This window comes from Tyto alba, unplaced genomic scaffold (assembly GCF_018691265.1).
Source record: "Tyto alba isolate M040663 unplaced genomic scaffold, T.alba_DEE_v4.0 Super-Scaffold_40, whole genome shotgun sequence".
Classification (NCBI taxonomy): Eukaryota; Metazoa; Chordata; class Aves; order Strigiformes; family Tytonidae; genus Tyto; species Tyto alba.
The window spans coordinates 38,645,466-38,667,041 of record NW_024881316.1 but is presented as its reverse complement, the minus strand read 5'-3'; the positions used below and the strand labels follow the sequence as shown (position 1 = coordinate 38,667,041).

General features: G+C 40.9%; 2 protein-coding genes across 2 annotated transcripts; one reads left to right on the top strand and one right to left on the bottom strand.

The window, feature by feature from the left end:
- The first annotated feature begins 2,094 nt into the window (after positions 1 to 2,094).
- Positions 2,095 to 13,490, top strand: LOC104367948. The gene is made up of 19 exons (XM_009975178.3): positions 2,095 to 2,182; positions 4,190 to 4,317; positions 4,971 to 5,114; positions 5,752 to 5,835; positions 6,392 to 6,559; positions 6,628 to 6,724; positions 6,821 to 7,044; positions 7,773 to 7,926; positions 8,002 to 8,210; positions 8,297 to 8,414; positions 8,570 to 8,775; positions 9,216 to 9,333; positions 10,014 to 10,183; positions 10,939 to 11,012; positions 11,090 to 11,217; positions 12,027 to 12,216; positions 12,655 to 12,796; positions 13,063 to 13,159; positions 13,471 to 13,490. Exons 1-19 carry the CDS (start codon positions 2,095 to 2,097, stop codon positions 13,488 to 13,490), a joined length of 2,559 nt encoding a protein of 852 aa, XP_009973480.3.
- Positions 13,491 to 20,800: 7,310 nt separating this feature from the next.
- On the bottom strand, positions 20,801 to 21,319 carry MSGN1 (mesogenin 1). Its single transcript, XM_009975179.3, has one exon. The coding sequence runs from the start codon at positions 21,317 to 21,319 to the stop codon at positions 20,801 to 20,803; it is 519 nt and encodes a 172-aa protein (XP_009973481.2).
- Positions 21,320 to 21,576: the final 257 nt, after the last annotated feature.

Below are 21,576 nucleotides of genomic sequence, written 5' to 3'. Positions count from 1 at the left end.
GGGACTTAAGTAGAAGAAGATTTAATCAGTAAAGCAAATGAACAGGTGACATGAATTATAGGTTCACGGTTAGGAGGGTAAACAGCTGAAAATTAGTTCCATCAGTATAAAGGTGGCTGCCTTTTTATTTAGTCAGGGACTCTAAAAAGATAGAAAGGTTTTGATTTGTATGCAAAGTTGAGGAAGGAGATTTTTGTTTGTGTGTGACCATAAAGAAAAAAAGCACCACAGGTAGAGGCTGAGCAAATGCACAATGGATCTGAGTATGGTGCAGAGGTGAGATCTTCATGACTATAAACATAAATGGTCTTACCTAAGGCATTAAATATATTGATTTTTCTGGTTTGCCTTCCTTATGTTTTCAGTGGTAACTAAGGAAGTACCATTTTGTAATTTCCAAGTCTGGACCTGTAGCTCTAAATTTAAGATTAGTTTAATATCCAGACTGCAACTTTCTGAGCACAGAAATTTGTTAGCAAGTTGTCACAGCTGAGGCTACTGCTAATCCCTGTCTTCACTTACAGGTGGTTACTAATAGGGGTATTAATCTCTGAAGTATGGACCCAAGAGAAACCAGGTAATGCTGTCATAAATGGTTTTTATATAACAGTTTCCAGGCTTTTTTGTAGGTGATCTCTGTGCTTGTGTGTGTGTTTCAGAAGAACCTGAAGCTCTTGGGGCATCTGTACTTGTGTATTTTTGAGAAACTCCAAATGTATAGGTGTTTATTGGTAACTAATCATGGCTACTCTTTAAACATGTACCATCATATTAAGCAAGTGTTTCCACCTTTCCTCACTCTGGTAACAAACACTGATGAATTAATAGAGACTTTATTGTTGGTTTTGTTTTCTTGAGCCTGGTTATTGTTATTGACTATGTAATATGTAAGCTCTCTTAAATACTGTAAAGATATCAGTGTTTTGCCTGAGAATAATAGTTTTCTTAACCAAAACTGCTGTCTGCTATAACTTCTTCCTTACAAAATAGATCTGGTCCTCAAAGAACAGATACCGAGAGCTGGCCTTAAGCACTGTAGGTGCTATATAAGCATGTTAATATTTACTGAAGATAAAAGTAAAAAGATACTGGAGGAGGTTTTATCTCGCTTGGAACAATTATGTAGCTTTTATACTGAATCAAGTTGGTAGCTTGGAATAGGGGCAGAATAAGGTCATGTTTGCCAACACCTGTCTGGTGTTCCTTAGTATGACCATCTCTGCTTAACTTAAGGATACAGTGCTGAACTCTCTAGGAAAAAGGATCCTCACAGCTCTTGAAATGCACCATTACTGTAAAAGGTCTACTTGGCATTAGCTAACTATTACACAGAAACTGCTGTTTGAAACAACAAATCCTAGTTTATTAGAAATATATGTCAAATGGAAAGTCTTCTCTGGTCTCTAGTCCTACATCTAGAACAATCTGTACCTGCTTCCTGCCTTTAAGAGGTTTGGCAGCCATAGACTGATTTAAGCTGTGGTGATAGCTTAGGACTTGAGCTTTTCAAGCCATATTCTTTGCTTCTGCATGATCCTTTCCCAGCATGAGCCAGCTACCTTCTGGTACTGGTACTTGGGCAGGTGAACTGTGTAGGCTAAATGGGTAGCTGATGTAGCTCTCCCCACCCAGACTTGGCTTGTGACTTCTCTTGTGAATAAGTGTGCATAGGGATTTTTGGAGCTTGTTGGTTGGGTTTTTCTGGTTTAGGGGTTGAGGTTTTGTCTTTTCAGGAGGATGGGGGTACTTTCTTGTTCTGTTCTATTCTATTCAAGGTGTTCAGATTGAGGCAGCTAATTCAGTATTTTTTTGAGTTTGTTCCAAAAATCCTGTTTCCATGACCAGCTGTTGCAGATAACATTGCTAGCTGATCAGACACAATTACTACTGGAATACTAATTTCAGAGCTGACTTTTCTCTGGGAAGTATTTCTGGTTCAAAGAAAATGTTCTAACATCTCCTGACTAGAGATGCTACAATATGATTGTCAAAATAGTGACTTTATAAAGCAATCTATGAAGTAACAGATTTCTGTTTGTATGCTACCTTTAATCCCCTATTTACTAGCCTTTCAATATGTTCAATACAGAGACCATGAGTTCGGAGTGCTTGGGGAACCTTTTGCGTATAATACTGAGTGCAGAATACTTTGAGGACAAATACTTATCTTTTTCTGTTGTTGGTAAGTTGATATAGAAGAATTTGGAGAAGGAATTGCACATGGTGAGATGTTGAGGTCCTCCTATACTAGCATTCCCTGAATTATTGTAAGATTATAGAGTTCAGTCGGCTGGACCTCATTGTAAGTAAAGCCAAATACTACCTTTATTTCTGCATAACCTGTTCTCTAGAGTTGTTGTGCGATAACTTAACCATGATTAGACTTGATATTGATATCTTTGGACTCAAACTGGAATGCACATCTTAGTTTCTAGGCATGTTAATGCTGGTGGATTTCCCTACTGATAAAAATGTTCCCCAGTTGAAGATGGCACTAAATTATGGATTTTGCACTAGTGGCTTTCTGCTTTCTTTGCTGGCGGTTAAGGGACTTGGTGGAGTTGTACAAATTCTTAATGAAGATTAAGAATAATTAGCTGGGCCCTCTGGCTAGGGGCTTAGTAGTCAACAAGTGGTGCATTCAAGGCAAAAGTACCAGGGTGCCCTGGAAGAGAAGAGTGAGATAACTTTTGGCCTATAAACATCATCAAGTATAAGAATATATGCATAAAATGTAAACTCAGCCTTCAACTAGCTCCCCATGGAATGAGAGCAGCCCTGTGGAGAAGAACTTAGGGGTATTAGTGGATGGAAAACTATGAGCCAACAGTGTACGCGCCAGCCCAGAAAGCCAAATGTATCTTGGGTTGCATAGAGAAGTGTGGCCAGCAGGTCGAGGGATGTGATTCTCCCTATCTACTCTGCTCTTGTGAGGCTCCACCTGGAGTACTGCATTCAGCTCTGGGTCCCCCAATATAAGAAGGACATGCACCTGTTGTAGTGAGTCCAGAGGAAGGCCATGAAGATGATTGGGGGCTGGAGCACTTCCCTTACTGGGACAGGCTGAGAGAGTTGGGTTCTTCAGCCTGGAGAAGAGGAGGCTCCGGGGTGACCTTATAGTGTCCTTCCAGTACTCAAAGGGGGCTACAGGAAAGATGGGGAGGGACTCTTCATCAGGAAGTGTAGTGAAAGGACGATGAGGGGTCATGGTTTCAAACTGAAAGAGGGTAGATTTAGATGAGATAGAAGGAAGAAATTCTTTACTGTGAGGGTGGTGAGGCACTGGCACAGGTTTCCCAGAGAAGCTGTGGCTGCCCCCTCCCTGGAAGGGTTCAAGGCCAGGTTGGACGGGGCTGTGAGCAACATGGTCTAGTGGAAGGTGTCCCTGCCCATGGCAGAGGGGTTGGAACTAGTTGATCTTAAAAGTCCCTTCCAACCTAAACCATTCTATGATTCTGTGATCCATAACATAACACCCATCTTTCTAGAACTTTAAATTTCTGTAAAAACTCACTTAATATGTTATTCTTTGTTCAGGCATCTTTGTCCGTACACAAAGAAGGAGACTCTGCAACTGGGATATGTACAGCTTGAAAGTATAAAACAATAATTTTTGGAAGGAAAGAGTACTTAAAACAGAAAACAGAAAAGCTCAAAACCAGAAAGACAGTTTTTTAGCCTACAGAAAAATCCAAATTAAGCTTTAGTGTGTTTGTCATCCTTGTAAGACCCCTGAAGAGACTCTGTTGGCTAGGCAGGCATGAGAGAGAAACATGGACCTGTACCAACCATGGATCAGACTCCTGATGTTGATAGACTGACATAATCTGTCAATCCCAACAACTCTAATACTGATGATCTCCCTGACTGTTCTTTGTTTAATGGGGGTTTTGCACCTTTAGGATTTAATATCTCTCTATGTTGGTGATTCTTTTTTTTTAATCTTCAGTCCTTGAGCTGCTGGTGTTCCCTGTCCCAGTATGTCTAATCTTAACTTTCTTACTTTCTATGAACTTCATTACAGCTCTCTTTCACTACTTCACAATTCTCTGATGTCTGAGCCTAGGGTATGCAGCTGGGCCCTATTGGAGCAGGGTCAGCTGAACCCTGGGGCAAGGACAGGTCACTCAAGGAGTTTGCAGAGCAGAAGTTATACTCATCAATACTCTTCTTCATTAATTGCCTATAGATCAATCTGGAATAGCCTGGGAGTTAGATGAGGCCATGGCATCGCAGTGTGGCTATACACTAACTTACAGCAATTGGAGTAACATTGAGTTTCGTGCTTCTGCCCTAAGCTGTCATTCTCACTTAGAGGTAAGTCTATTATAGGCATTTTGACTACAGTGCTGTTGTATATGACACTTATGTGAAAGATTGCCAAATTACTGGTAAGTATTAATTGAGGTGTTGTGACATCTTTTACGTCTATTAGCAGAAAATGATTTAATTCTCCTCAAAGGTATCCAGAGATCTGAGGAAATCTATGGTATTGACATTTGATGCCTACAGATGGACACATAAAGAAGCATATCACTTATGCCCTTGAAGAGCAATTGTTTTATCTTGGATAAGAAAAGGGAATTCTGTCTGGCATCTGTGCTGCACTCTGCTCTAATATTTAGTGTCTGAGGCGCATTAGGGTAAAAGCTCAAAAGCTTGTTCACTTCTATGTCATAAAACAGAAGATCAACTATATTTTAGGGAGCATTTTTTTGTCCAGTTCTGGGGCTATGTGAAAGGTTGAAGCTGCTCCCCAATGTATTTATGTTTCTATATAGCTACACGCCTATATGCATATAGCCTATGTAGTTAGTCAAGTAGAAAGCAATAATGATTCAGTATGGAGTTGCTATTCTGTGCTGAGGCTGGTGGGTGGGTTTTGTAATTTACTTCTAGGTCACAAGGGTAGGCGGTGCATAACTGGAGAAAATCTGTCTAACAATCAACTGTTCCCTGTGTTCATGCAGAAAGATGTGTTCATAGTAACTATACAGATCAAAACATCTCATACTCCTGATATGAAAAATGCTACAACTCATCTGAAAAGTGCAAGCTGCCATTATAGTCCTTGGAGTCCAAGAGAATTAGTATGTGAAAGTAACTACATGGAGGTAAGTACTGGAAGTACTTATAGTAAGCTACTTAAGGAGAGGTGTTCTCTTTGAAGCTGATTAGATGCTAGGAATAGGTATTGGAAACAGAGTTTGAATGCCCCACCATGAACAGCTCACTAGTGAATGTGCAGCAGTCATTTTGAGTTTAGTGCTGCATTTATATTATGCTTATATAGCCTACTTGCCAGCATTAATAGCCAATAAAGTTTTGAAATAGTATTCAAAATGTTAAGCTAATGGATTGAACTCACTTAGTGTTGCTTCAATTAATATTATTTGAGGTAACAGAAATGTATACTTTCTGAAGAAAGTTTCCCTACTGAATTTGCTGGGAAGAAATGTAGAGGGGGAAAAAGGACTCCTCTTGGAAGAGGACACTGAGAGTCAAGAACAAATTCCTGGCCTTAACTGGAAGTAGAAACGGGAAGATAAGTAGAAAATAAAAAAGCTGAAATCAAATGGGTTATAGATAATGCACCGTGCATGATGGCATCTTATGCCATAAATTTTTACTTGGCAGGAGGAAACCTCCCTCTAGAAAAAGCTGGTCCTTGTTGAAAAAGACTTGTAGGGTATTGAAGACAAAGAAACAAGTGCTATCAGCAAACACCTTACAGAGGCTTTTTCCCTTCAGGTTTCTATCAGGAGGGAGGTTCCACAGACTGTAAAAGACTTCATTCAAGATAAACCAGAGTACTGGACTCTTGCCTTTCCAGAGGTAAAACTACAGCTTTTCTTCCTAGTAAAAGGTAGTACTACTTCTGGCACAACCATCCTTCTATTCTATGTCCACACAGTACAAAATATCTTTTCAAAAAGCACTTACGTAGGAAGAGCAGAACTTCTGTAACAAGTGATTTTTAGTATAGAGATTTTGTTAGAAATACAGATAGCTGTAGGCCATGTCTTCAAGGAAGAAATGGAAACTGATTTCTCAAAAAGCCTAGAAAGCAAATCTTCCCAAGACAAAAGACTGTGCAACAAAAACTGTCTCTAAGACTTCCATGACCCAGGACTGAACTGTGGATAGGCTTTTTTCTTCTTGGACCCTGTATTTGCAATACAGCTGTGCATTTAATCTCTGATGCTCTTGATATGGATAGTTTTCTGTATGTGTGAGGGGAGGCAGGGCAAAGCTGGAGGGGTATCCCCCTAGCAGTATTTAGAATAAGGCAACAAAACTGCTGGGCAGTTCAATACAATAAATTGTTCAGTATAGTAAATCCGTTACTTTGAGCATCATGTTTAAACCATTGATGAATTTCTCTGGATAGGCAAAATCAGGAGAAGCTTCAATATGGCAAATAGTGTTTCATCAGCCCGAAGAAAAAAAGGCTTTGCTTGTGAGCGATGCTTGGAGTGCAGGCTATGGACTCAACACCACAGACACCAGGATTCTGCTGCGGATACCATACACTGCTGCACAAATTCAGCTGGTTGAGGTTGGTATGCTCACTCTGGCCCAGCAAGCTTCCAGGCTGTGTAGGTCTAACCAGATGTTTTCCTACAGAATCAGGGAATTACCTTCTCTGCAGTGAGATCCAGTACCTTTTACAAACAGCGATGGATGATCCTGATGGTGGATACTGCTGTGGCATGTCCTGTAGGTGAGAAATGCAGTACCTTGCTCCAATGCTTGAATCTACAGGGACTGACTTACAACTAGAGTAATGAGCTGACAGCTTTCATATCTTGTCCCTAAGATGGTGTGGAGTACACTAACAAAACAATCATCTGGACTGTTCCAAAATATACTCAACTGCTCTCTGCTGGAGCAACTAGCTTTAAGGATGTGCTTGTTGAAGCTGGTGTGGATCTACACAAACTCTCTGCCAAAGAAATGGCTTCCAGGAAATATGTATTATCAAATGACTCAAATGCAATTACAATGAAGATACCAATAGGTGCAGAAGGTGGCTATTACAAGGTTAGTGACTTATTAGGTGCCAGGCAACAAGCTTCCTGTTCGGTTTTTTGGTTGGTTGGTTTGTTTTCAGATGAAGGATGGAGGTGACGGGGAAGAAAGAGTATATAAAAAATTCCAAAAGCCATGACCAAAGATAGCTCTTGTAAGCACCACTTTGAAGAATTTCTGTTCATACAAGCACAGAATCCTACACAGAACTATTGATTTGTCTCCTTCCTCAGGTTAACACAGATATTTTTGCCTTTTAGTACTGATGTCATACTACTTGGAGACAGTCCTAACTGGGCTGTAAGACAAGCATGGGTTCTGTTGTATTTTACACAGACCATTTAAAAGAATGGAAACAACCCATTTGTCCACCAGACCATATGATATTGGGATGGGTTGAGACTATACATCTAAATCTAGTTGCTTGGAGTGAACCGAATCCTGGGCAAATGTTGTAACAACTGAACTTCAAAGGAAGTTGCAGGAGGAGCCCTATCACTGGTGAAATAGTCCCCTGTTGCTTTGAAACTTGAGAGTGAGGGACAATTTTCTAAAGGAAGTCTTCTGAGTATTCTGAGAGAATCTAAACTCATAGGTATACAGCAAGTGCCACTTAGGAGTTCATGATTGCTGAGCTGGGAGGGACAATTGTTTGGAGCTGTAGCTCTAGCTAACCTTGAGATGCTACAATACAAACATAAAATCATGTTATATTAAAGGATGTTGATTTGAAATTCTAGACTTCTGTGAGCAGTGGACAGCATGGGGCAAAATACACCATCAACCTGTTCTTGAAACATCAATGGGAAGATAATAAATGGGGACTAACCAAACACACTATCATCAAGGAAATAGAAACACCATTTGAACAAGTAGAACTTGCTATAACCAACAGTAAGTAGCCTAACGTTGAATTTATTAAAGATTTTGGTACTGTTAAGAGCTTAAAGTTATTGTGTTCCTTTTCAGACTCAAATCTGAGTGCAAGGCTAATAAATGTAACAGTGGGAACATTCCTCCCAGATGTGGAGCTTGTGAACTTAACAATTGAGGGGGCAACTGTGGCTGTACCTGAAGCTATTCAGCATGGATATCTAACATATGAGATCAGACATGCTAATGGAAGTAAAGCCTACAGAATAGAAGTCCCACTTGATACACCAAGTATTAAGAAAGAGGTGTGTACTGAGACAGTGCAGCATACCATGGTATACAAATGATGATATCACTTGGTGATTTTTATTTCTAAATATGATTTTCCTAGTACATGAGAGAAGACATGAGAGCATACACCCTGAATGTCACACTTGCATTCACAACCCATCCAACAAGTGAGACCTTCGCTGTCCCGGTCATAATAGTGTCAGCTGTTAAAGATGCAGGTAAACTAGTGAAACTTGGGCAAAACTGTACCAATCTGGCTGTGAACTTGGCTGTTAACTGGGTTAATTTCAGTCAGGGATACTGTCAATCCTAAATAGCCCTACTAAACTCTGATGTCAGCTAGCATGCTGGCTGAGTCTTGACTGTGTTACAGTGCTGCCCAGTGCGAGAGGATTTTGTGATAGGAGGAACCTTCATCTCATCATCACTCATGGGAATGTGGACCAAAACTGGCTACCCTTCATCTCAGACTGGCACCTGTCCCCAGAGGCTGCGCAGCAATACAACTACAGCCTGAGGGACAATGGCACTCACTTGGCAATCTCTGTCCCTTTCCTTTCTTCCCATGTGAGCTATGAGGTAAGAATGTTGGCGTGTAACAACTAAAAGGCATGCTCTAGCTGTGAGATATGAACACGATACACTATGTCCTTGAAGGTGAAATAAAACTTCCTTTTAAGATATGCTTCAAAGGATTAATGGAGGACTATTTTCTGCCTTAGGAAGAACACTTTAATTTCTCTTGTTTGATGTTAGCAGATACAGGCAAGAAAAAAAAAAAACATTCTGCAAGCACTTTAAGGCTGAGCTGTCTTTCATGGAAGCTGCATGCAATGGAGTTTGTACTGCACTCTACTGCAAAACCACCAAAAAAAGCTCATTGTGTGAGCTTCTAGATTAGAAAAAAAAAAAAAAAAAATCTCTCCTGTGGGTTTGACTTTGACCCTCCTAGTTTTTGAATATTTTAGTTGAACAATGTGCCTTTATTTTCTTGTTTAACCTGTGATTGTCATCTCTAGGATTTCCATACCTCTGGAATAAAGGCTTCACTCCACTTAACCTTGAAGGATGGCATCACCCTCACAAATAGGAGGGACTTTTCAATCTCCTGCAGATTTTCACCTTCAGAGCTAATATGTAAGAACGTGTTGAAGATTAGCTGTTAATGATCTCTGAGTTGCATAACTAAGTCACACAAGTCCATGGAGTCTGAAATGTTTCTAGAGTTTATACTTGTGTGATACTCTATATTTGCCTGTCAGACTTCCTACATGGTTATATGCTACAAGGCAAGTCAAATTCCAGATTGTAATGACTATCCTGCCTAGTACAGGAGGGGGAGAAGGTGGGAAACTCCACTTCCCCTACCTCCAAAATAATCAAGTTTTTTTAAACGGTGTTTGTCGCTGGTTTGGGGATTGAACAGTTTCTTGGGGGGAGGGGAGGGAGGGGTGTTTTAGTGGGTGTGGAGGGGAGGATTGACATAGAAATTAGTCATTCTAAAGCTACTCACTAGTATTGCATGTCCTAAACATCTTGGCTAGAAAAATCCTTTTGGGGAGAGGGTGAGAGTTCCTAGGAGGAGAAAGGTAAGTGAAATCACTAGCTATGTGCACATAGTGCACACTCTGCTGGCAGCTAGCTTGAAGAAAATTAAGTGTTAGTACTGAAGAGAGTCTTGCTCAAAACTTATTTCTTGTGAGCTGCCAAAAAACTTGCTAGAAAATCCTTATAGAACCTCTTTGTTGTGTTAGGCTACAGAATAAAGGAGGCTGAGTCCTGATTTGTATGAATTTTTTTTTTTTTTTTTCTTTCAGTGTGCCTGCCCAATGGCACTGTGGTTATTACAGCAGTAAAATTGGTAGGAGTTGCAGACCTGGACACCAGCCTGTTTGTCCTGAGGGACAGACGGTGCAAACCCAGTCTAGTGACAAAAAAGACCGCAACCTTCAAGTTCAATGTGAACACTTGTGGAACAAGTAGAAAGGTAATGACTTAGTCATGTGAACTTTAGTCTGCATTGGGGTTGGTTTAGTACTAGAACTGGGAGAGGTGAGTTGAACAGAAGCTGCAAGAAGGTCACAGCTGACTTTTTTGTTAAGTAGTACCTCTACCCTCTTTTTTTGAGGGTACCAAGTTCAGTTGGGCAGAAGTTTTTATTTGGTAAAAACAGTTTTCAAAGTCAGAGGTGCTTTTCTGAAACTAGCTTTCAGTTTGACACCTCTGGATTGTTTATTAATGGACTTGAATGTGAATTTATGCTGCAAGGCATATAAGTGTATCTCAGCAGAAGCTGGTTCGGTGCTGTTAATGACTACGTGGCACAAGACTAGGTCCTGTTCCTGCTGCCTCCGCACTGCATAAATAGAAATGAGACAAAATAACAAAGGATCACATCATGCTCAAATTCAGGTTCTGTGAGTGTCATATCTCATGCTATACCACGGATTCTCTCAACAGAATTGACTGATCTCTTTTTTTTTCTCAGGGCCTCTGCACTCCCCTTCTGGGTGTTTATGTCATATTCACGGTATTGTTAGCTAATAAACTGTTTCTTCTTGGCTTATGGCATAGCTGTCAGCTTTAGTTCAGTAGGCATAGGGCTGTTGGTCAGTAATTTCTGGCCATTCCTAAATGTTCTCTGCTCAGTGCAATCTTCCAGTCAAGTGAAGGGATGTGGATATTGTGTCAAAACCAAAGTAAACTCTAATGTAACTTTTGTAACGATGTGTATCTTTTCAGTTCAATAGCACAACTATGACATATGAAAACGACGTACTCTATTTCAGACCTGGCAATGATACACCAGTATATCAGTAAGTGTCATTCCCTGGAAGAAGGTTGTCCAGGGTATTTAGGTTTCAAAAATATAATGCTAAACCTCTTCCCTCAGACTGAAATTTGTATGCTGGTATGCAATCAAGCAGACTGTTGATATCCAGTATGAATCTAAGAAGAACCCACCACCCAGTATTAAGCCAGGGTTTGGCTCTCTTGCTCTTTCATTGAAGATTTTCAAAGGTAACATTTATGATTAGACTCTTTAGAATCACTGAACAATTAAGGTCATAAGGGAACTCTGAAAGTCATCTTGTCCATCCACTCTGATCAAGCAGGGCCACCTAGAGCAGGTTGTCCTGGACAATGTCCAGGTGACTTTTTTATATCTTCAGGGATGAAGTGGAAATCTCTTTAAGGCCTCTAGCAGAGGTTTCCATTCCAGAATGCAACATAAATGGTCAAGTATCTGTAGTGGATCAGACATAGCATCACTGACACATGTGGTTTTCCTGATTGGTCTGGGCATGTTAAAGGTTTTGTGTAGTGGATGTGATGTCAGCTTCTCTCTCCTATCAGCTTCCTAAGTGTGGCTAAACAGCACTGACCAAAATAATCATAACCTTTGTCAGAGAAGGAAGCTACATACTATATTGCTGTAAAATGGTAACAATGCTAGCGGAAAGTACTAACTGAAGCTTGAACCAAACACTCACCCTGACTGGAGTGGTCATGATGAATTTTTTTACTTCCCTGCCTAACCTCCCCACCCACTACCTTTATAGAGAGCTTTGAATGAGCATCTTACTCCAATGGGTTTTTGCAGAAGAAATGTCTCACTTCCAGATTGTCAGAGACAAGGAATAGAGTTCAGATCTTTGCTTTCATTGCCAGTTCTTACTTTTCTGCTGTCCTATTTCCATTTGTTGTCCATACATTCTCCCAGATTTTAGTATTACTCTGCCAGAGTAAATGGTGGAAAGAAGAGTGAAGTGGAAAGTTTGTGAATGCTTACTCTGTAAACAGGAAACTCTAACAATACTCTCTTCCAGAGAAATCCTATTCAGAGCCCTACCAGGACTCAGAATATCCTGTGGTAAAATATCTGAGGGAGGCACTGTATTTTGAAGTTGAACTGCTTCAGCCTAAAGATGTGAGACTGGAGCTAAACCTGGATGACTGTTGGGCTACTAACTCAGAAAGCCAGGACAGCCTTCCACAGTGGCCCATCCTTATAAATGGGTAAGGAGGACTTCCCTCCTGTTGTTTGGAAACTGTTCAGCACAAGGGCCCTTACCTTAGGTGGGAGGAAAGAGGAAGAGGATAAAAGTCAGCTTGGATGCGTTGTTTTGTCCTGATGGGCAGGACACAGTACTAGGCTGTGGAATGCATGTACGTGTCAGCACAGTGGCTATGTTTGCTGGTGGCAGCAGGTCATGGGGGTGGCCAGAAGTGCTTCTAGCTAACAGCTTCCAGCTAGAAAGAAAGAACAAGAAGCAACCCTGACTGTGGCCAAAGGTAGGGATTGTGACTGGGGGAGCCTCTATCCGTACCTCTATGGACTGAGGGAAACTGAGAGGGAAGCTCCTCTGTATTTCACCTCCTTGCTTTGTTTAAAGATCTGGCTGAAGTAATGAAGTCTTAAATTAAATACATTTTCTTTATTTTTTGCCAAAAAAGGTGTGAAAACAGTGAAGACTCCTACAGAACTGTCTTCCATGAAGTTCATTATAGCCTCAGAGTAAAATTTCCTCAGCACCTGAAAAGATTTGAAGTGAAGATGTTCACCTTTGTACAAGGCACAACTCTGTTACAAGAGCAGGTGAGATGTCTCCTGTCTGTCACCATGCTGTCAGCAGTCCTAGTATGTGAGCCTGGAGCAGTGCATGGAGCAAAAGCTGTGTAAGGTCTCAGCTGGCCACGTGCTGCCTGGGGCTATTAGCCACCTCCTTGAAGGGATAACACTATAAGAGTAGTAAACAAAGACTAACCACTTAGCAGTGTTCAGTTCATCTCCTTTGGGGTCAGTACACATCAGAAGTTTTCCAAGAGTCCCCTACACATAATATTAATATTCTTGCCTTGTAGCTGTATTTCCACTGCAGCGTGGTGATCTGCAGCACTATGCAACAGCCTTCAGGTTTGTTTTGTCCAAGGAGATGCAACCCTGGGAAACACAGACGTGGTAAGAAAATGAGCACTTCTCAAGTCACTCTTGAATCTTTGCTCAGCAATATGGCACATGCCCTCTCAAGCTGTGTCAGATGACACTCCTAGTCCAAGCATGTGCTGTACAGAAAATTAAAAGCTGAAATATCTCACTAGACCACAGTGCAGAACCACATCCCCATGGGCAAACGTCATCTGGAGCAGTACTTGTTAGGAAGAAAATCAACGAGCAGAGGTTGGTGTCAATCTTAAATTACACTATCAAAATACCAAGAATACTGCTGTTGTAACATAACAGACTTCCATATGCCTCTCTTCTCCCTATAGGTGAACACACCGACTTTTGACAGAGACAAACAAGAACTGTTTAGTTTTATGAAATTGCAGTTAGATGGCCTAAGCAAGTACAGCCTGTCCAGACTGATAAGTGAAAACATCTTGAAATTGTTGGGGAAAATATATTGACTGTGTCTAATGACAAAAGGGTCAGCTAACCAGTGTGGCTTTGTCTTTAAGTTAAATAAGCGTGTTGCTCTCTTGTGTTCCTTGACAGTGTTGAAATCTCCATTCTTTAGTGACTTGCATCTGACCTAGTCCTCTCAGCAAGCATGTCCAAAACTTGTGTCTAGTCACTTTGCATTTGGAAGCATCTGTTTTTCGGTAGGGAGAGGAAGGTGGCAACAGGTGTGAAGTCAATTATAAATCACTCTGAGCTTTTTTGTAAAGCCTCAGTATGAACAAAGGATTATAGGGAGCTTAATGTCAGTAAGAGAAAGTGTCTTTTGAAGCAAGATGGGGACAAACATACTTGATCCTGTAGTGGCTATTGACAGAAAAGCTGTAAACCAGGGAATTTGCAAGAGTGTTGTGGCTCTGCAATGTCAAGTTGCCTTCCCTAGGTGGGGAGAGAAGTCACTCACAGGTAGCATCAGTGCCTGCTTAGCTGAGTAAACTGTTGGCTTAAATGGAAGAAAAAAAAAAACAAAAACAAAAACAAAAACGAAAACGCTTTTAGTGAGGACTTGTAGTAGTAGTAGTAGTAACAGTAATACATGGACTTTATCCACAAAGTGTTAAGGATCCTTCTTCCTTACTAGAGAACATGAGGTTTAGGACCTCCCATCAGATTATCCTGTCTCTCTTTTTTTCCTGTTTGTTTTTTTTTTTTTTTTTTTTTCTTTTTAATGGGAGGAAAATTTCTTGGTTTCTTCCTTGCATCTGAACAGTAATGTGAAAACAGTTCAGATTCAATATTGTATTTTCCTGTTCTAAGGAAAGCTGTTGCTTAGCATGAATCATTATCCCTTAGGGCTAAAATACAATAATGGGTGTCTGGTTTTTTAACTTTATATTAAATAGAATTATATTACAGGGGATTTCTGTGAAGGCTAACTTGAACAAGAAACTATTTTGTGAATCTATTTGCACTTTGTGAAAAACTATGCTGTCTAAAAGATTGTAGCTCTGTTGCTACAATACCTGTACAGAGTTCCCACTAAATAGTTTGTGTTGTAATTAAAAGCTCATATTTGTAAGTCTTGTCTGTCTTCCAGTTATGGGCTAAGCATATCTGCAGTAAATGTCTTTTACTGTCATTTCTGGAAAAATCTGTGTGGGCTTCATGATGAGGAACATGTCAGGTCCCTAGTTGTACATCAAGACTGTTTTCCAATATAGGAGGCTACTGTGCTAAATGAGTCTTATTTTATTACTCCTGTGGTAGGTGAAGACTAAAACCATGGAACTGTGATATTGAGGAATGAGTTGTAAATATGTCAGCATGAGAATAAAAGGAAAATACAGAACATATAAGCCTGATAGCAGACTTGAAGTCAGTGATTTTGTGTTTAGTGCTTTCACCTATATTAACACACTGGGTTAAGTACTAGCTATTCCTCACTCCGCAGGCACAATCTATTAAGCAACCAAAGGACACACCTTCTACCAGGGTTTTGTACCTAACAGTACACAAATATGGGAACTTTAAGTGGTATGGTGACTTCCCTGAGTGTCTTGCATAATGCAGACTGTCTCCCAAGAAATGAGACTTTTATGCTGTATTTTTTTCCAGATAGGTGAGTGGCAATCTTCACCTGCCATGACAACACTCTTCCAGCACAGGGTAGGCTGCCTTGGGTAGCCTGAGCCACCTTCCCCCTCTTACAGCTGTTTGGGGGGAAAAAAATGCAACAACGAGGGACTGTTGTGAGAACCAAGCATGAGGTTGGGCAACTTATTTCAGTAGTGTTAACTCAGTCTCAGTTGTGGCTCCCCAGGTTTCTGATTTCTTTCTTCAAACCATAAACTTGAGGACAACATCACTTAGCAATCGAAATCTGGTATTTATAATCTCATCTAAGAAACCTGCATTTTTTTTTTTTTCATAAAATTAATATCTTGAGATTCTTTATCTGTTGATGGGGATTTAAGAGTTGTTGAAAAGCAAGATGATGCTCAGGTAAGCTGTGGTTCTACTCTTCAGCTCTCCTAAAAGCTCTGCTTAGTGCCATTTTGAAAAATGAGAAGTGTTAATAGATAAGATGGTCCTTTACCTTTTTGATATATGGGGAAAATTCAAGGAGATTCCCTTCCATAGTTGGACTAGATTTATATAAAGCTTCTTGTCAGATTTTCCAACAGTATGTGAGACACACAATCCATTTGAATGTCAGGAAAATCTTTTGAAGACACGACAGTAATACTCTTTCCACCTCAGAGGTGTCTGTTTTAAACTAAAATTCAGGAATTGCCTTCCTAGTTATATGTGTACATATATATATAAAAAAAATTCCTCTTCAAGTGTTGTAGCAACACCTCTTTGCCTTTTAAGTGGATATTTTATGACCGCATGCTTTTTCCCCTGGTATTTGGGATGTTATTTTTATATCCCTGTTAACACAAGTTGAAAGCAGATCAATCTTCTTTGTTTATGCTTAATGTCTTCTGCAATTTCAACAGGTGAATGATAAAAGTCTAAGGGAAAAGAGAAGTCTGGTGTGATTTGTTTTTATAGGAAAATAGGAACAATAACAGAAGTGTACTGCAGACAGCTATTTCCACTTCAAATAAATGATGGTAAGTCAGTGTTACAAGTAGTCTCATTGGCTCTGCTACTCACAGCTCTCATTTTTACTATAGTCTATATTCAGTGACATGGTTAGTATTTTAAAACTATGCACTGCTTTGATTTAAAGCAACGACTTACTATTAATGCTAAAAAATTGAGAAAACTGACACTTTTCTGGCCCAATTAACTTTCTTTTTGGTATATTACTTTGCTTTTTGTTTTAAATCTTAATGTCTTTGGTAAAAGACTAAATGCTATGCACCTATATCTAGAGGAAAATGTTCTGATAATCTAATGATTTGGGAATATTTTGGTCCAAGTTTTGGCTTCTGCCACAAGCCTATTTGAGCCTTCATCTAGTCACTCCCATATAAACGTTGTTTCCATTTGTGCATGCGAGTCCAGAAACACCTAACCAGTGTTAGCTAGGTCCCCAAATCCCAGACAAGCATGTGCTTTGAAATAAATGCTTTAAAGCAGAAGTAAGGTAAACTGGTCTCCTTACAGTACTTGGTGTGCTGATAAAAGAGTAAGCCTAGGTTCATGTTGCTATGTATAGAAGCAAAAAGTCGGGGTCTTGATCAGGGAGATGGTTCAGATGGATCTAACTTCTATCACTCATTAAAAAGAAGCTGCTTTATTGGGAGCTGGGACTTCTCTCCACAACCAAGTTTCCAGTCTGTTAAATGCTATAATAGCATTTGTGGTTGTATGGTAAATAAGTTGAGAAATAAAATTCAGATACTGTCTCAGCTGGGATGTAGGTATAATGTTGTGGCTTCATTTTTTTTTTTTTTTTAGCTACTGACACACAGAGCTGGAGGGATGGCCCCTGGCACCCCTAGGCAGGACTGTGGAGCTGTGGCAGCTCCCCAAGGGAAAGGGCTGAAGCCCTTTAGTAGGAGGCTTTCTTCCCCCCAAGCACACCTATGTGCAGCCCAAATGTGTAGCCATAAAACCTCTTGGCACCTACGTGGTGCTCCTCAGCGTAGAATTTCAAAGCACTCTGTGTGCAGGAAGGCGGGTGGCCCTGGGCTCCCCTCTGCTTTTGCGGGGCTGGGGGGTGAGCTCTGCTGCTCCCACAGCCATAGCTTGCCCAAGGAGTTGCTTCCACATGTGATCCTTTAACCACTGGGGAATGTTCTCTCCAAGGTACTTGGGAACTTGACCTCCTTGCTATCTTCAGGGTGTTTATGTAGCTATTACTGTTGCTGGCTGGCAACACACCACTGCACCCTTTTTATAGCATGGGGAGAGAAGTTGTCACTGCCGAATTCAGGTGGAAAGCCTGCCCTGGGGACTGGGGCTGTATCCTGGTGCTCTGCTTCTATGATTTAGACCACTTTTTCAGACCAAGGTTCCACTCTTTGGCCTCTGTTTTATGTATTATTATGGTATTACTGCTGCAATTCAATATGTGTACAGTCTTGGGGGGCTAGATATCATTCCCTCAAGTGGGAGACTTAACTTGGTCTCTTTTACACTAATTCAATATCCTAAATTTCTGGGGGTAAAAGAAAGGGAAAAGAGAAGGAACCTTGACTGTATTCCATTTTATTTAAAAGTTAATAAAATATAACATTTAGTAGCAACAGGACATCAAGAAAATAATAATTTGGACTATTTCCTTGAGGACCAGTGAAATGTCTATGCCGAGGTGAAGAATTATAAAGGCAGAGGTTTAAAGAGATGTTCTAAGTCAGGAAAAGCAAAAATTCCCTTCTTTCTGGAAAGGAAGAAACTAAACCTGGCAGATCCTAGGAGATCCTAAGTCACAGGCAGGCACTGAATCTGTCTACCCCTCCTAGTTATACATCTCAGTCACTTTCCCCATCCTCACATGCAGGTGGAAGGACATATTCCCTGAAAGGGGATCAAACATGTTAAACATTGTAAGAGTACAATGTATTCTAGTAAATGTTAGGCTGGTGCTCGAAGTATTTAAAGGTATGGCAGCAGCCACTGGACTTCTGGGGCTAGGGAGCAGGCACAGGCAAGGTCCAGTCCACTGGCACACAGGTAGAAACTGTTCCACCTTGGACTTGCGGGGAGAGAGAGGAGCTCTACAGGCTCTAATGAGCCCACTACATTCAGGGCCTTAACTTGCTACTTTCTCTGGAGTAGTGGGAAATACTGACTTGAACCCCTTCTCAAATCTACAGGGACACTCTTTCTGCATACAGCATTACTTAGCTTTGTCTGTGAGCAGCAGCTTTCTGAAACCATCAGTTATCAGAGTCTTAATTTGTAGATGGGTAAACTGAGGCAGCAATGCTGACCAGCCATGGTCATAGATAAACTAACAATGACAGTATCCTTCTAAATCCTTGTTCTTCTGCTTTAACTATGATCCTTTAGGCTTCCCTAGCTAAAGAGCTGGGAATAGTAGTTGTTACCTTTGGTTTCAGATGTGGAAGATTTAGCCTTGTTCCTTAAAAATCTTACCAGGCATAGACAACATAACCAGCCACTATACTTGTGAACGATGATGGTCCTTAACTAGCATCACAGAATGTCAGGGTTATCTTCCTGTGTATCTGCTGGTGGTTTGCCAGGCTTGGTGATCAAGTACCCCTTTATAGCCGTCAGCGACAAGAGTTTCTGAGAAAGGACTTGGGGTCGAGCTCTCAGTTATGGTTCTGTGCAAGATCTCATGGGCAATGTGCAATTTCATTCCACTGGAAAACATAATCCAGAGTGACCATGCCTATGTGACTCTTTATCTGCTCAATTCTGGATCAGCTGCACAGATTTATGCTGAGGAATGCTATGCTAACATTAGTGCTGCCATCTCATACGTGCATAAATTTTTCTCTAGTTTGAAAATTTCATAGGGCTTTTAAAAATGATTCTAGTTATATTCTTGCTGAAACCCTAAAACTTGTGAGAAATCTAGCATGGGTTAAAACAACAGAAGCGTATGAGATGTGCTTAAATGTGATCACATCTTGAGTGACAGTGCTACCTGCAAAAATTTGAATATAGCTGCTTTTTTGAGACATTGATGGATTTCACACTGATTGCTCTAATACACATGTACCATGTGAAAAGAGCACTGAATCAGTTTAGGCTGAGCCTTGGAGAGAAAAATGTGCAAAGGCAATTGTCTTTCCTTCCAAAAAAAAACAGAAAGAGGGAAAGCAAAACAGAGAAGGATGCAATAAAGTTTTAGCTTTGCAGTGCTCTGCTACAGGATGTATCCATGAACATAAACCGTCTGCCCCGCACAGACATGCTGATCTATCCATCCTCATGAGACAAGCCTGTTACCTCCTGGCTGCTGCTCTCTCTGTGCTTTACATCTCCCCGTGGAGAAAAGGTTAATCTCACTTAATTAGCTCCACACAACTCAGCCCAGGGTTTTACTCCGCTCTGGCCATTGCTGTCCTCAGCACAGCCAAGACTTACAAATCAATCTGCAATGAGATTTACAAAGCAACTCATTTTTTGGTGGTGTGGTGTGACCTGTGTGATACTTGTCAGGTGAAAGTCAGAGTAATTAAGGATTAAGATTACATCTTCATTTGTTTAGTTTTTGAAATGTAAGTTCATGTATGTATTTTACAGGACTGTTACTAGCTGTAGGAAACAGCTGATCTGACAGCTTTTAATAAGGAGACTTGCTGGTTACTAGAGTTCTCCTAGGCTTCAGTATACCTTGAGGATAAAACTTCACGTCTTTCCAATGCTTGAATCAATTTATTTCATGTCAGAGAAAAGGAAGATAACTCAGTTTAATCTTATTTGTTCTAGCAATTTGATGTAAAAATGTCTTCCATTATTTATCAGGCATTAAAGCAATGAGGTTTTATATATTAGATACAGAAATATTATATGTTTCTGTATATATTAATAAAGAAGATAAGATTTAACATCAATTTATCTATACAATATGTCTGTTTGCTTTTATTTAATTTCCAATATTTAACAGTCATCACTAGATTTTGCTTATCTATCAATCAGATATATAATACAAGATACGGACTATGACATTGATATTTATTTGTTTATGAGCTAAGATGTTCTCACTATTATTTAGTTTCTTGATTTTTCGGTACAGTGGAGATGTGGATAAATAGACAATACTTGAACTAACTGTACATGTTCTTCCTCATCCTAGTATTAAAGTGCCTACAAATCAATACACTTAGTTTTATACTGTTGTTATTTACTTTTTTAAAATTCAGTTTAAAATGTATGGATTTATTATTGTCCTTATTGAACAGAAGATCAGTCAGAACAGTGAATCCTAGGAAGATCAGTTGGCTCTTTTTTTTTTTTCTTACTTTTGTATCAGACTAGGTTCAATATTTCTCAGAAGCTTATTATTAAAAAACAACAACAAAAAAAGACATGATAAAAAGCAAAACTTCTGTCTCGGTAACCTCCAGCTTGGGTTTTTAGGCAATCCTACATCACCTTCCAGCATCGTTGTCCTCTGTACTAGGGTGGCTCTCGCTCTCCTTCCATTGCTCCATCCTCCTCTTCACCCCACACCACCACACTCCGGCGAGGAAGAAATTTTGCTGTTTTTTTTTTGTTTGTTTGTAAAGACCCTGAGCGTGCCGGGGTGGGTGCTCTAGGTGGGATCTACACCCTCTTGACGCTGTTGAGGAGCTCCGTCAGTTCGCTGATGTACTTGATGGTGTACTTCAGGGTTTGTATTTTGGTGAGGGGCTGTCCCCTCTGGCTGTAGACGGGGGGCAGGTAGTTGCGCAGCGTGTGGAGCGCGTCGGCCAGGGTCCTCATGCGCAGCTTCTCCCTCTCGCTGGCCTTCCTCCTGCGCTGGGCGGACATCCTCACCTTGGTGCCCTTGGGCAGTCGGGCCTGCCCGGGGCTGGGCAGGTAGGCAGGGGGGAAGTCCACCAGGCTGTAGCCCACCAAGCTGCCACCACCGCCGCTGCTGTAAGGAGCCTCCGTCACCGCCGGGCAAGGGGACGCGGAGTAGGACTCGAAGGAGGGAGTCGGGGATAAGCTCTGTGGAGACGAGACGGGGTTCAGCTCGAAAGCCCCTGCAGTGCTTTTCCAGTCCCAGGACGATAAGCAGACAGGGTGATCCGAACCCAAAGCGTCTTCCATGTTTATCAACGTCTCGTGCAGTTTGTCCATGCTGGAGGAGCGCTCGGGGGAAGCGGTGCCCTGCCCGCCAGCAAAGGCTGGAGCCGCCGGCTGCCGGGACCTTTTTATGATGGAGGGAGGAAAGTGACAGAGTGGGAATGCGGGTTTGGCGAGAGGAGTTCAAAGGAGCACCACAAGTGCTAAGATGGAAAATGAACTCCTGATGTGCTAGTTTCTTCTCAATGATAATTATCAACCTTCAGCTAAAAAGCCTTTAAGCTAACAGGCAACAGTGGGAAAGGAGGAAA

What these genes read in the sequence shown, in the direction of transcription:
- LOC104367948 (XM_009975178.3), top strand. Translation starts at nt 2,095, where the DNA reads ATGAGTTCGGAGTGCTTGGGGAACCTTTTGCGTATAATACTGAGTGCA. An exon ending in CACAAATTCAGCTGGTTGAG is followed by an intron (nt 6,560 to 6,627) that starts GTTGGTATGCTC and finishes GTTTTCCTACAG; the next exon opens with AATCAGGGAATTACCTTCTC. An exon ending in GTCAGCTGTTAAAGATGCAG is followed by an intron (nt 8,415 to 8,569) that starts GTAAACTAGTGA and finishes ACTGTGTTACAG; the next exon opens with TGCTGCCCAGTGCGAGAGGA.
- MSGN1 (XM_009975179.3), bottom strand. Translation starts at nt 21,319, where the DNA reads ATGGACAAACTGCACGAGACGTTGATAAACATGGAAGACGCTTTGGGT.